This window comes from Misgurnus anguillicaudatus, chromosome 20 (assembly GCF_027580225.2).
Source record: "Misgurnus anguillicaudatus chromosome 20, ASM2758022v2, whole genome shotgun sequence".
NCBI classification, from domain to species: Eukaryota; Metazoa; Chordata; class Actinopteri; order Cypriniformes; family Cobitidae; genus Misgurnus; species Misgurnus anguillicaudatus.
The window spans coordinates 36,500,199-36,515,269 of record NC_073356.2 but is presented as its reverse complement, the minus strand read 5'-3'; the positions used below and the strand labels follow the sequence as shown (position 1 = coordinate 36,515,269).

The 15,071-nt window shown below is 36.6% G+C and overlaps 1 protein-coding gene and 1 long non-coding RNA gene across 2 annotated transcripts in view; both read right to left on the bottom strand.

Annotated features, from left to right (window-relative positions):
• Nucleotides 1–11,042, bottom strand: part of ggcta (gamma-glutamylcyclotransferase a) — a 439,956-nt gene extending 428,914 nt beyond the window's left edge. Inside the window, exon 1 of the mRNA XM_073858622.1 lies at nucleotides 10,942–11,042. Within this exon, the coding sequence (XP_073714723.1) occupies nucleotides 10,942–10,980 (39 nt within the window). The 5' untranslated portion in view covers nucleotides 10,981–11,042. The remainder of the gene's footprint in view (nucleotides 1–10,941) is intronic.
• LOC141351347 (uncharacterized) lies at nucleotides 7,997–9,484 on the bottom strand. The gene is made up of 2 exons (XR_012359574.1): nucleotides 8,973–9,484; nucleotides 7,997–8,763 (listed from the first exon to the last, which is right to left on the bottom strand). It is a non-coding gene; the product is annotated as an uncharacterized lncRNA (long non-coding RNA).
• Nucleotides 11,043–15,071: the final 4,029 nt, after the last annotated feature.

The window sequence follows — 15,071 nt, the reverse complement described above, 5'->3', positions numbered from 1 at the left end:
GATTAAGGGACAAATAAAAAAGATGTGGCAGAATCAATGGGACAAAGAAATTAAAGGAAGATATCTTTATAAAAACAACCCATTAGTTGGGAGTTCAAGATTTGGAGTACGAAATAAAAAAGAGGATAGAGTTATTACAAGATTAAGGAATGGTCATACTGGTCTAAACAGTTCTCTATATGTTATTGGAAAGCATATAAACGGAAGGTGTGAATATTGTGGAGAAAAAGAAACAGTGGATCATGTTTTATTCTATTGCAAGAAGTATGATTTAGAGAGAGAAGAGTTAAAAATGCTGTAAGGCAAAATGGAGAACAAGACATTAGTAATATTTTGGTAAAGTCTCCTGGGGACAAGAGTTGGGATCTCCTATTAAAATATTTAGGAAAAACAAGATTAATTAATAGAGTCTGAGGAATTAAAAAGAATGATGTGTAATTATAGTATGTATATTATTATTATTGGTTATTTTTTTTTTGTTTGTTTTTTTTTTTCTCTAAAACAGTTAATGTTAGTATAGATCTTTAGTCCACACTCCAGATCAGTGGGTGGCGGTAAATGCACCCGAAAGTTGTTTGCCAACCGCCAATAAAATCAAGAGAAGAAGAAGAAGAAGATCTGAATCAGGTGTTTTTATATATGGAGACATCTAAAATGTTCTGGAAGGGGGGGCCCGAGGACTGGAATTGAAAACCACTGCTATATAGCATAAAAATGATAAAAGATAATTTTGACTATAACATAGGGTTGGCTATTGCTACAAATATACCCATACTACTTATGACTTGGTTTTGTGGTCCAGGGTCACAAATGTTAAAGGGGGGGTTAATGGTATTTCAAGCATTCTGACTTATTAACACAGTTCTAGAGTTGTTTCCTCATGCTAAATGTAGGCAAAGTGTCAAAACAGCAGTTGGACGTGTTACAGAGTATTTCTGTGCTGAATGCACTTCGCCAGGGTTCGTACAAGTTTCTGAAAGTTTTTTTCGATTACAGGTCCCAGCTGACGTTTCAGGGGTTTCTACACGCATCACTTCTTTATATGGGCACTTCCCCCGGAAAAACCCCGCCCACCCGTCAATCAGCGGGAGACGCTACAACTTGCAAACAGCTTCACGCCACTCAGCTTTGTTTAATTTCAAAACTCCACAATGGCACAAAAGATGAAGTGTGTTTTTGGATGTAAGGAGAAGACATCCAGCCTTATGAAAACGATGGATATAGTTTATTATCCGAGGTATCAGCGGAGTTTTGCGTGTGTGTTTGATGCGCTGGATTTTCCCAACCGGGTCATGACGAGTTGCACGCGGTAAGTAAGACTTCTGTCTTATGTTGGAAATAGTGTTGTATAGTGTTGTATGACTCGTACTCGCTCCACCTGTGGTATAACTCCTCCTCCTTCATTTTTTCGTACGTTATCGGAAAGATTCGGTAAAGCTAATCTTTCTTTTATAAATCTGATTAAACTAAAGACTCTTCGGAGATATAAAGGATGTCATACTACTCTATAGGTACTCCAGATTAACATCAGAAATGCAGAAACAGCGTGTGTTATGTGAACTTTAACTATTATGAAAGTAGATGTGCACTTCTGATAAAACATTATTGATATTTGTTTAGGGTGTAAAGAGTTCTTACTCTACTCCAGTTTCTTCAAGAGTTTGGTTATTCACCCAAACCCATCGGCCCTCAGTGTCCAGATCATTAAGACCGATCCAGTGAGTTTCATGTGATCTCTGATTTCTAGAGACTTCATCATTTAGAAACTCCTAAAGCAAAACATTTACTAGTATGTTAGACAGTAATTCAACTTCATCCAAAAAGTGTATGCAAGTCTTTCAGACTTACTTCCCAGCAATCAATTTAGGCTAAAACAAGGCTAAATTTGGGCTGTCAGTGAAAGTCTAATAGACGTCTACAATAGCCCAAGAATAGACAATACGTATACATTTATAAAAAATGAAAGCAAACACCTGTTGACTTTGCTTACATGTTGGAATATCAAACATCTTCAAGTTATTTTGGAAAAAATGGTATGTAAACAAATTTAAGATTATTTAGAGTAGAAGTGGGTTATTCATAGCTGGACTATATTGGGTCTATAGTTAGCCGTCATTTTAACGTCTAGGTTTTTGCTTGCTGGGTTGTTCTTCTTCACTGTTTATTATGACCAGATGAGCGTCTAATGCTTCACATGAACGGCGACTCTCAGACCACATCTGCTTTTTAGAGGAGAAGAAATAACAACTTCCTTTATGTGCTGTCCAGCCCTTTTCACATATTTCACAGCGGCAAACTCTCATGAAATCTAAAGAACAACATTTACAAAAGTATTGTAAGTTAAAGTCCTCACATGACTTGGCTCAGTAGCCTAGCAAAACTATTGAGAAGTGACAGTGTTTCCAATAACCAGTGTTTTGCAGTGGTGGACAGTAACGAAGTAAATGTAATTTGTTACTGTACTTAAGTAGTTTTTTCGCGTTACTTTACTCAAGTACTTTTATTTTGGGAGACTTTTGCTTTTACTTTACTACATTTTAAAGTCAAATATCTTACTTTTTACTCCACTACATTTTAAAAAATCGGTCGTTCGTTTTTATTTATCAGTGGATAAAAAAACGTAACTGGGCAAACTAAAGCTGCACAAAAAAACTAAGATGCACACGTGATGCGTCAAACCACCGATCAGGGTACAACATGCGCTTCGTTTTGAACTTGTTTTGGTTGCCGCGCTGTTTCACGTAAGCTACGCGAGTCACGCGAGTGCAGCAGCCAGCCAATGCATCGTTTGGAGAATGAAACTGCATTCAAAAACAACGGAGGAGATAACTGACCCGTCACAACAACAATGGCCTTATTTACGCGCGTTTTTTTAAGTCCTTGAATAAAAGAACGAGTCCTTCGTGTCTTCTCTGCCTGCCTTGAAACTGTGCTATTTCGTTTTAAAAGAATACTCTTTCAAATCTAAGGAAACGCGTAGAGGTAAGCCATTTTTATTCTGGTTATATTTTTAAATGAGCAATCTTAACAGTAGCTTGCAGAAAACTGTTAATTGTGTTGCTAAAATATATACGACGTTATCAGGAATGAACTTTAAGCTATGCAGGCTGAAGCTATTTTTAGCCGTATAGTTAGCTGTTTCACTTAAGTTCATTGTATTTGAAGCTCAGTGCTCTGTTATTTTGAAATGACAATTAATCACTATCAACACTGTTGTAAAATATAAATGACATTTTGACTAGCCATGCAGTGTATGATGCTTAAACAGGCAGGTGGATTGGAGTGCTCCCTATTAACTGAGATTGTTATTAATATTTTCAAAAGTTTTGCTTCCAAAATATATAAATACATTTAATTATGTATTACAATATACATATGACATCCTAAAGCACATGAAATGTTTCTGAAATTATATTCTGTAAGGCTTGTTTTATTTGTCAAAGAAAGGGAGACTGATTTTTAGATAACGTTATGTATTTAATGTTTTGAAAACTATTGTGAACCTGTGCTTAAGTCAAGTTTTTATTACACTTAAACTGATAAATTATTTAACAAATAAATCTTCAAATGAGACTTACTGCTCTTAAATCCTGTTATTTCATTTGATGCTAAAGGAAATTTTTTGTTTTTAAGGTTTTAGGATAATTTTAATGGACATCAGTGTCTGGTTTATTAATGTCCTTCTATTTATTGATTGGTTAGCCAAGAGAGTTATTTCACATAATTTGAGTTTTGTGACAAAAATGATACGGCCATAATAAATCACAGTACTTTTGTACTTAAGTACATTTTGAGGCAGATACTTTTGTACTTTTACTCAAGTAAAAATTTTAAGCAAGTACTTCTACTTTTACTTGACTAATATTTTACCATGGGTATCTTTACTTTTACTCAAGTACACGATTTGTGTAATTCGTCCACCACTGGTGTTTTGTAACAAATGTTTTATTCCAAAATCATGGTGACAACTGTTGCAGGTTTACATCGCAGCCAGCGCACTAGACATTATCTTTAATTGAAGGAGATGCAGGTGTGTTGAAGGGGACTTCTCACAAGACTTTTTTAAGATGTAAAATAAATCTTTGTTGTCCCCAGAGTACATATGTGAAGTTTTAGCTCAAAATACCATATAGATAATTTATTACATCATGTTAAAATTGACACTTTGTAGGTGTGTCCTTTTAAATGCAAATGAGCTGATCTCTGCATTAGATGGCAGTGCTGTGGTTGGATAGTGCAGTCAGTGATGCACTTTGCTGTGTGTGGTGCTGTGATAAAGGCTGCAGTGAGAATTAAATCCAAGTGTTGAACCGTAACGGGAGAAAAGTTTCGGCTTAAATTCCGATGCATCCCTAACAGCAGGTGATCGGATTGATTTTTGCTCCTGACTGAGTAGTGTTGTCAGACTTTTGTTTTAAAGTATTAAATACAGTTATAATCACAAACTGATACTTTATGCTTCATGTGACATATAGGAACATTGTTAATATGTAGCCATCTAAAAGTAAAATCCTACCATGACAAGAAGAGAGATTCTCTTGAATGCTGCTGTAGTTTTCCATCAGTTCTCTGTCAGAATCTGATGAAGACACTAAAAATAAGAGAATGAAAATGTTTGAATCTTAAAATCCACACACAAAATGTGCAAAATAACTTACAATGAAGCATATATAAAAGGTCATGATCTCTATTTTCAATAAACACATCACTTCTACATCATTCACATGCATATCAGTCTTAATATTACATGTAAAATAAAAGGCACTTTCTCTCGAGGTGCTCAAACCTCTTTTGATGTCCATACATGTACTCAGACTACACACTTCTGTTTGTTAGTATGTTGTAATTCAGGATATTGTTCATGAGTACCAGTACTTACAATTCATCCTAAAAGCACTAAAAGCAAGAAAAAATTAAACCGAGATGGACAAAACCAGCAAGAAAAGTTTGGTCCTATCAGAAAGATGACTTCGTGATTTTAATTAAATATCTGTATGATGATATAACGGCACTTAAGCATAAATAAATTCTTTTTATATGAAATTACAAATCAGCAACATTTATCATAAAGATGCTTCCAGCTCAATGCAGGAACTTACACACACAATGTGTCACACAATTGGTTTAACTTTGAGATAGATTTTAATATATGTATGTAAATGATAATAAGTATAAATAAATATATAAACAAACTTGCTCAAGTAAATTGGCAGAAAAACGTTTGTTTTAAATGATCCATTAACACAGCAGAGAGACTTTAGTTTTATTTGATTTTTTCAAATGTTTAATTTAATATTTTAAAACTCTTGTTTTATAAGATTTTGATCACAGGTCAATAAACTGTATCTTAGTTGTGTCAAATTAGCATAACTGTGCTCTGTCTCTATATAAAGAGACATGCAAAGATCCTCAACATAAGACCGAAAGACTGTCATTATAGTCATCACTGAACTGCAATTAATTATTTTTCACAGATGAACTTTCTTGTATTCACAAAATGCATCTTTTTAGGTAAAATCAGCAACATTAATTATAGAGATAGAAAAGTATGACTTTCTAATGCCGGCATAGGCGGAGATGGCGAGGCCCCCCATTGGCTAAAAGGATTTTTTTATAAAATAAATGATATTCCACAACAAATATACATATTAATTTAGGTCATACTCTTATACATTTCAAAACGTTACTTTTTAAGATGCTTTGTAAAACAATCGTTATTCTGCAAATAATGTGTATTTATCAAAAAGTGGCCCTCTGTAAATCGCTTTTATCCAGTCATCCAATCACAATGGAGGAGAGGCGGGACAAATAGTACATCGACCAATCGGAACACCATTCCTTTACTACTGAAAAAACATAAAAGTTAATATATCTTGTCGATTACAATATATAACAGCCCGTGCTACCACAATATGAGTACGCTTTGATTAAACAAGGTTTGAATAATAGCAACCAACGCACATAAGCGCTTCCAAAGCGCCCTCAAGCGGTAATTTCTGAGAACAGCACCTGGCGTGTGAAGGTTCGGCGGAGTTTATTTATGCTCAAAAGATTGTAGAAATGAATGGGCTAATGTAATGTTCACTACATATACATTTTCTGTCTCGTTTTTACTTGTATTTTAAAATAGGTGTTGAATTGTGTCGAGTTTTAGAAGTGAAGAAAATGTCCTTAAATTAACTTACCCTGGGATTTTTTTTCTTGCAATGGATATTTGGGTAAGATATTCTTAACTTTAATATAATTGTTGTTTAGAAACTGTAATTTATTGTAATTTTATGATTTTGCTAAAAATATCTGATCACTGTTAATAAAAACATGACCTTATAGTGGGAGTCAGGGTCATTTCACTGGAGTATTCATTATATCTGAATGTTTCTCCTCAATTGAAGCTATTTTACTAACAGTACAGGAAACAGAAGCTCTGATCTTAAAGGAAAACACATTTGACAAAGGCAGGAATGAAATACATGTTCCATTTTAACTGGACCGACCCATCGTGAAGTGCCACTCAAGGACAATTAAATTTTCCCTTTGTTAAATATATCGTTGCATTTAGGTCCAAAATGACTACTTTGATTGATGCAATACAGTGAAAATCCAATAGATGGCGCTGCAGTGCGGTATATTATTCACTGCTGCCCTGATATAAATGTGTGAAATTGATTGAATCATAAACTCTGAATATCGCTTGTTTAACACAGATTGGACAAGTCGTTTTTAAAATTGGAACATTTTTCTTTGTTTTTTTTTTCATGTATTTTTACGGTGATGTATGTGAAGTAATCATTATCCAGCAATGCACTTGATGATTTGACATAATTTGTCCTTAACCATGATAGAGGAGTTTTTCAGAGGTGGTTTTAGGCAGAGAGACTCTTAAACCCATCTATACCATCAGAGATCCACAGACAGGTGCAAACTTTTAACTAACAGTGTTTGTAGATTTACCAGCATTAACAGACATTGATTAGTTATAGAGCATAATATAAAGGTAACTGTAGGTGATTCAGTAGAGTTTTTTTATGATGATCCATCTCTAGTAGGCTATAAAGCAATCAATAACCAATCACCTTCATATATAACAGATCTTATTCAGCAATGCATTCCATCTCCTATGTTAATATCAGTAAATTCCTTCCTTTTGAATTTGCTACCATTAGATGTACAGACCAGTGAAAACTTTCTAATTTTAAATCTCGTCTTAAGACTTATCTTTTTAGGCGGGCTTTTATGTGATTAGTTGTGTCATTATTGTATGATTTACTTGTATTTATGTCTTCTGGTTGTAATATTTGTATCATTTTTATTGTCAGGTGTCCTTGAGTGTCATGAAAGGCGCCCATAAATAAAACAAATTATTATTATTACTTGAAGGGGTGGTTTCCTGGACAGGGTTAAAATAAATCCAGGACTTGGCCTTAGGACATTTTAAGTAGTTTTTAAAAACAAACTATACAAAAACTGTACTTGTGTGCATCTTGAGATAAAACAATGGCACTGGTATATGATAAGATATGTCAGTACAAGGTGTTTTTAAATGAAGGCAGCTCAAACATGCATATTAGTCTGAGACGAGATAAACCCTGTTCAGGAAACCTTCCCAAACAGTTTGTATACAAATCCCTTAACCCTCACTATAGGCCTACCCAAAAACCCAACCCTGTCAGAAAACTTTCTGCATATTTACTTTTTTAAATAAACATTTATGATTTACAAGCTGTTTTTATCAAGGGGACCAAAAATGTCCCCACAAGGTAAAAAATGACACTTATTCATATAGGGGTGGTTTCCCAGACAGGGATTAGACTAAAATAAATGCAAGAGCTGTCCAAACTGAAAACAACTTAAATGAACACAAGTAATGTTTTTAGTAAGGCATTTTTGGTAAAACAAGTTATATTTCCTATTAAAACTAAGGCCTAGTCCTGGCTTAAGCTAATCCCTGTTTGGGAAACCACCCCATAGGGACCACAAATACCGACCACACAACTCATTCTCATATGCCAGTATTTTTTATTTGCAAGCTTTATTAAAGATGGCAGTTACACACTTTTTTTACATTTTCTAATAAACATTTGCATTTAATAGTTATTCTAGAAAAGCTCTATAATTGTTCGCAAAATTGCTAATAAACGTAATCCTTTAAACAGAGTAAATGTTCATTTATATTTATTCTACTTCCTCTGACATCTGCTCTTATCAACACTGATCTGAATGAGGGCACTTTGCTAGATTTACCACACAGTTGTTGTTAAACAGCGTAATGTTTTTCTTGAATTTTTCAGTCAGGAAGTTCTGTAATTCCTCCAGGCTCTTGAGGCGAATGGTGGTAACAGCATTATGACGTTTGTTTTCGGCCTTGTAAGACCGTGTAATCCATGAACTTGTTGTACTGTTATAGCAGCAAAATGCCATCCACACATGTGATGGTATGTTCACTCTTTTATTCAACTTTTCATTACCAGCTATAGCTCCTGTCAGCACATAAGCAACAGTGTTGTTTTGGTGATCACGACAGTTACTGTCCATGAATTTCTTAGTTTCATTTTCCACAAGATTCCAAAGTCCATCCCTGAAGCCTTTTTTCTGTGGCACACTGTTGGTCAGTGTAAATGTAGATTCAGCAGTTTCTCTATCAGCTGTGTGATTCACAGAAAACAAGGCATCTGGGGTACAGGTATAGGAATGATCTATCCAGTAGTCTTGATTTCTAGTTTGTTTGACGAACGGCTCGTGCATTTCAGCACCTGAAGGGTCAAGCTAAAGATGCCGAAAATAGAATAAGACGACAGCGTTTATACAATTTGACACTTACAGACACATTACTCAACTCAAGGTATATTCATATAGCACTTTTTTTTTAAACAGTAAGTGTCTATCAAAGTGCTGTACAGAAATTATTAAAACAATTCAAACATAAGAATAACAAAATAGACAATACAACAACAGTCTATAATATATAAACAAACCTGTGGCTCAATCATCCAAGGAATCTGTGGTCTTCTGAACTCCGTTGTCCCGGTGTATTTGTAAGCAGAGAAAACAGGAATCTTGTTTACTGTGTCATAAAGCGTTGCAAATCTGGTCTCATTCTTATATTTTTGACAGATTATTTTGTAATTATCATTCAGTGCGACTGAATCCTCCAGAATCTTAGGAATAACCGGAGTCTTTCCTTTAAAGAAGAAGTCAGCACATTTAGTAAATTTGTCTTCAAGTTTACCGACGATGCCTGGAAAACTCAGTGCCAGCAGCACAAAGACGACGCTCGCAACAAACAGCCGCATTCTCAACTCTGAACTCGATCGCAAAGCTGAAATGACTTCAAAAACGTGAATGTCTTGCTATGCAACAGCCTTGTGTTTTGGCTGATGTTTACACACTACAATAGTACAGCAAAAAGGCACTCTTTATCACAGACACCTATTTCTGTGAACGCGAGTTTTTTTAAGACCAAACAACACCTTTAGGTTAAGTGTTAAGTTCATTTCACACTTCTTTATCAGCATTCAAGGTGCAAAATAAACATTTGTGGTTGGCGAGTGTTAAGGACTCTTATTTGTTCTGCACTTAAGGTCAACACTACTCAAATCTTGTGACTTTCAAAACCTTGCATGCACTTTGTTTTATAATTCTTGTGTTTTGCATTTTCTTCTCAGCTTGGCATGTCGTCTTTTTTTAAAGACAGAATATTGCCATTTTAAATAACTGCCACTAACACGGTACAAGTATGTTGCTTTGCAAAATATGTATATGCCAGAAAAGAAATCATGCACTGAACGTTTGAGAGGGATTTTAAGTCCTCGCATACTTCTCTGCTCTACTATAAGCAATGTTGTAGCTGTCTTTTGTTGTTAAAAGCTGCTGAGAGGCTGAAGCAGGAATGCATTTGTGATGCATACAATAAGATATCAAAGAGGCAAACATATGTTAATATTCCTTTTATTGCATAGAGAGATATTTCTTTGTTTAAAAGTTTTGTATGGTCAACAAAGAATACATCCTCCTGACTCACTCCTTATCTCTCTGGCTAACTAATTGAACAGGTGACTAATATGGCATTGGCAATTTTATTTATATAGCACAATTCCTACAACCCAGTAACACAAAAAAAGAAACATCAATAGCACAATGAAAAGTAAAAAAAAAACACAACAACAACAATATATAAAATATATAAAACAATACAGTTCTTCAACCAGAATTAAAAGCTTTGTCGAAAAAATATGTTTTTAATTAGGACCCAAAATTGGCCACAGCCATTCTAATAAAAATAGGCAAAATGTTTCTTGGAGCAATTGACTATCAACATTCGGTGACAGGCGCTATGGCTGCTGTCACAGTATGAGACATTTCACAGGAGGTAATTGATGATTTTTGGAGACAGATAGACTATATCATACACATGGCGCAATGCGGAACGCAAGTGTCTTTTGCTAGTTTCAACCCGGCGCAATGATCATTTTCACATTTAGTGCCACGTTATTTAAATAGCAAATGCATTTGTGCCAAATTTTGCCCTCATGGGCGTTCTGGTCTGAAAATGAGGTGTGTTCAGGTGCATTCTTGGCACGTTGCTATTTTGAGGCAACTAAAATAGACTACGCCATTGACCAACAAAAACCTGGTCTAAAGTCTAATGTGGCTTGGGAAAGCGTAAAAAATACACACCGTTGCCCAGCCTCTCGGGATACGTAGTGTACCCCATGCACACCATTTGACCATTTTAAACTTAAAATGACAAGAAAAAACACATAAAAACAAATGAAAACGGACAAACTGGAATGCATTTTAATGGAAGTATAAGCAGAGAATGTTCGAGTGTATTGGGTTTGCTATGGGCACTGTGATTGGCTCATCGTGTTTGGGGGTGTGGCTTAGCCATAGGTCAATTGAAGTAAAAGCGCCGATCACCCCAGCACTTCAGGCTCGTCTAACGGCGCATTCACACGGGGCGTCAGCGTTAACGCTTCCCATTCACTTTTAATGGGTGACGTCATGCGTTGCCGAACTGAATTGTGGATCCGTCGGCGCTGCGTCAGTGCCACCGCTCGCTGCAAAAATTGAACATTTCTCAACTTTTCAAGCGGCAACGCGTGCGTCAGCCAATCAGATTGCCTTATGCAAATTACCTAGACAGAGCCAGCCAATTACGTTTATGGAAGAACGGAGCATGTGTAGCAGCCACTGTGATTGGCTGTTGGCCACGCTTCAGACAAGCCTTCCGTTAAGCGTTAACGCTGACGCCCCGTGTGAATGCGCCGTTACGCTACACATGCTCCATTCTTTCATAAACGTAATTGGCTGGCTCTGTCTAGGTAATTTGCATAAGGCGATCTGATTGGCTGACGCACGCGTTGCCGCTTGAAAAGTTGAGAAATGTTCAACTTTTGCCGCGAGCAACGGGACTGACGCGGCGCCGACGGATCCACAATTCAGTTCGGCAACGCATGACGTCACCCATTAAAAGTGAATGGGAAGCGTTAACGCTGACGCCCCGTGTGAATGCGCCGTTAGGGATAAACAAGAGTCTCTGTTTAGAGGGTTGGACATATCTCATTACACTGTAGGTCGGAAGGGGCCAGCCCATAACGACTTAAACACAATTCATAGAATTTTTAAATCCACTCTGTAGCGCACAGGCAGCCAATGTAAGGACTGTAAACTGGTATGATATCATCTATTTATGAGTCAAAAGTCTGGCAGCTGCATTCTGAACCAGATCGTGATGAAGCTGTTTGACCCCGCAGTGTTTATCTGCCCATCAAAGTTCATATACGACAGCAACCAACCGGGGCATTGTACAATGACTGATAAATAACGCAGAAGTATCACAGCTACCAAAGCACTCAGCTGAAAAAAGCTGGCAGTCGGCTGAAAGGGCTTAAAAAAGGCTTTAAGTCAGCATCCGCCTGGCATTTAAAAGCTATGGTGGGAACACCCCCTTACACATGATGATAATACAAGATTTGGATTGGGAACAGTCAAAGAATCAGAAGGTTTAAAAACAATAATGTCTGTTTTATCCTCATTGAAATTCAAAACATTTCGCGACAACTATGACTTTACTGTACATCACTCAAACAGGTTAAAAGTGCACCCAATCCATCCGAATTGAATTTTAAAGTCAGATAAACTTGTGTATTGTCAGCATAACAATGGAAAGGCATCCCATATTTTCTATAAATGGACCCAAGTCGAAGCATATATAAAGAGAAAAGAATGTGAGCCAAAATGGATCATTGAGGAACCCCGCAGGTTACTGCAGCTTTACTTCCAGGTATTATTTCCTAACTTAACTGAAAAAGTTATATTTGTAAGATAAGATTTAAACCACTTCAGGGCACTGCCAGTAATGCCTGCACAATATTTCAATCGATCAATAAGTACAGTGTGATCGACAATATCAAATGCAAACACATAACGTTCCCCTAACGTTACCTTATGGTTCCCATTTGGTTATTTTTTGGGGAACCAAATAAGAACGTTCTTGGAACGTTCCCTGTAGGTTATATTTATGTTTAATTTTATAACCTAGAGAAAACGTTCTGGGAACGTTCCCTGTAGGTTTTTTAAGATATAACGAATACACTTTAATAATGGATGGTAAAGCCCCTATGGCAGCGCAGTGAATGCCCACTGCTCCGTGTGTGTTCACTACTGCTGCTTTTCATCCGATTTTTTTGAGGAAATTAGGTGAAAACATCTTTAAATCCAAGTATTCCTTTATTAGTGCGCACGTCTGATGTGCGCGCTCCACTGCTGCAGCACGCGCTTCTCTGCTACGCTCCTCCAGAACGCGCTTGCCAACTCACGTCACTCACGGTCGTTTCATTTTACCTCAGAGACAAACATTATTTTACCGATCTCTTTACTTTCTTTCGTCATTTATTAACTTATATATCAGAGAACAAATATTTTAGTGGTTTTCGATCGATTTTAAATTATGAAGACAATATGAGTGTTACCCAGCTAACAATTTTTGGTTCCCAGAACGTTCTGGGAACGTTAGCTCATGATTCCCAGAACGTTCCCAGAACAGTTACCCTAACGTTCCCTTCTGGTTCCCCAGGAAAGTTTTCTTGACGTCAATAGAACGTTCCCTCTATGAGAACGTCCTCATAACCTTGTGCGAACGCTAGGGGAACGTTCTCCTAACGTTAGCTTAACGTTCCCACAACGTTCTGATAACGTTCCCCTAACCTCTATAAGCTTTTGTTTGATGTAAAAACAAGATATATAAAGTTAGCTAGGCGGCTAACTGCTCTGGTAAGATTGGTTAAACTGACTGAAATGTTTTATTTGTCTTTTTTTTACCTCAAAGACTACATTATTTAGCTAATCATTTTACCTCTTTCTTCATTTTGTAACGTTAACTTAAATATGTGTGCTCCAGTTCATGTTCTCTGAACAATAAACACTGTTTAACACATGATGTTTCGTCTGATTATTTGCATTCAGGGATATCACAATGTATAGGTTGTTATTTATAGTTATGTACTTTAATTTAGCATTTTTAGTCTGATTATTTGCATATAGGCAAGAGCACTAAAACAACATAGTTTCCTTAAGTCCCATGTTAATAATATGTCATTTGAAACCTTCAACAATGCAGTCTCAGTAGAGGGATGTTTTCTAAACCAGACTGAAAAACCTCAAAGACCATATTGTCAGCCAAAAAATGTTTCTGTTTTCTCTATAATTTTAGTAATGAACGACAGATTGGAGATGGGCTTAAATTGAGCTAAAACAGTAAGATCCATACCCTGTTTCTTTAAGCAGAGGGCAAACCATTGCATGTTTTAGCAGCTCTGGTAACCCATTCTCACCAAAAAGACACGCAGTGTGATTATCGTGCAATAGATACGCCAAATTTCAATTTTGCGTGCATATGATATGCCAGTCCTTCCCATTCACTTATATGGCGAATCGTTTCGTGACGTTTTATTTATTGTTTTCTCATTTGTTTTCTGTTTTTTTTTTACCATTTTCGCTTGGGTTTAGGGTTAGAACAACTTTTTATTGTATAAAAATGACATCCTAACCCAAACTCCAACTCTAACCCCAAATCCAAGCAACCATGGCTTAAATATAGATAAAAACATAGAGAAACCTGTATATTAAATAACCTGCTTAAACAAATGTGAAATCTAACCCTAAACCCAAGCGAAAATGGTTTAAAAAACAGAAAACAAATGAGAAAACAATAAATAAAACGTCACAAAACGATTCGCCATATAAGTGAATGGGAAGGACTGGCGTATCATAATCACACTGCGTGTCATTTGTACGCATCTTGGTGAGAACGGGTAGCAACGATAGTACCAGTTTGTAAGCAGCAATTTATCTGTGACAAAATATGGATAAGGACCCACCACATCCAGAACTTGTTTAAGAATAAAAGGAGGCATCATGTCAGTTAAAGAACCCGATGCTTTAAGGTGATCCACTTTTTCTATAAAATATTTTTCAGTAACAGGAGTAAAGCAACTTAATCCAGCAGTACATCTAGAAAGAGTTGAGGGGTCACACAGAGCAGGGTTTACCCCCAATCTTAAATCATGTATCTTATATTCCCAGGTAATCCCATGACCCTCCACCATGATCACATGATATTAAGTTGAAGTCTTTCAGCAATATGAACATTTTATAAATAACTGTGTCACACAGAGGCGTCATGCCCATTCAAACTGAGGGGGCACCTGCCCCCTTGTTTTTTTTTGAGCCAATGGATTTTGCATCCAACCTCAAAATCAAATAAGCGTCCATTAATCTGTTATTTTACTTTTAATCTGTTTAATATGCACAATATTATACATTCTGTGCTGCATCCTTGTCACTTTTCGGAGATTTTCGCCGTTTTGATAATGTTTTGATCATGTTACATTACTTTTACTCTGGCGGCAGCTGGCTGCAGTCAGCGCAGTCGCAGACGTCATCAGCGTCTGGGCGCGCTCACGAGCTCTCTGCTGTTGCTGGCTTGGTGCTGCATTTGGCTATCTGAGGAATTAAAACGTGTTAGAAACGCTCACAACATTTCCAAACCCCAGGACGGTAATGTGCAGTTA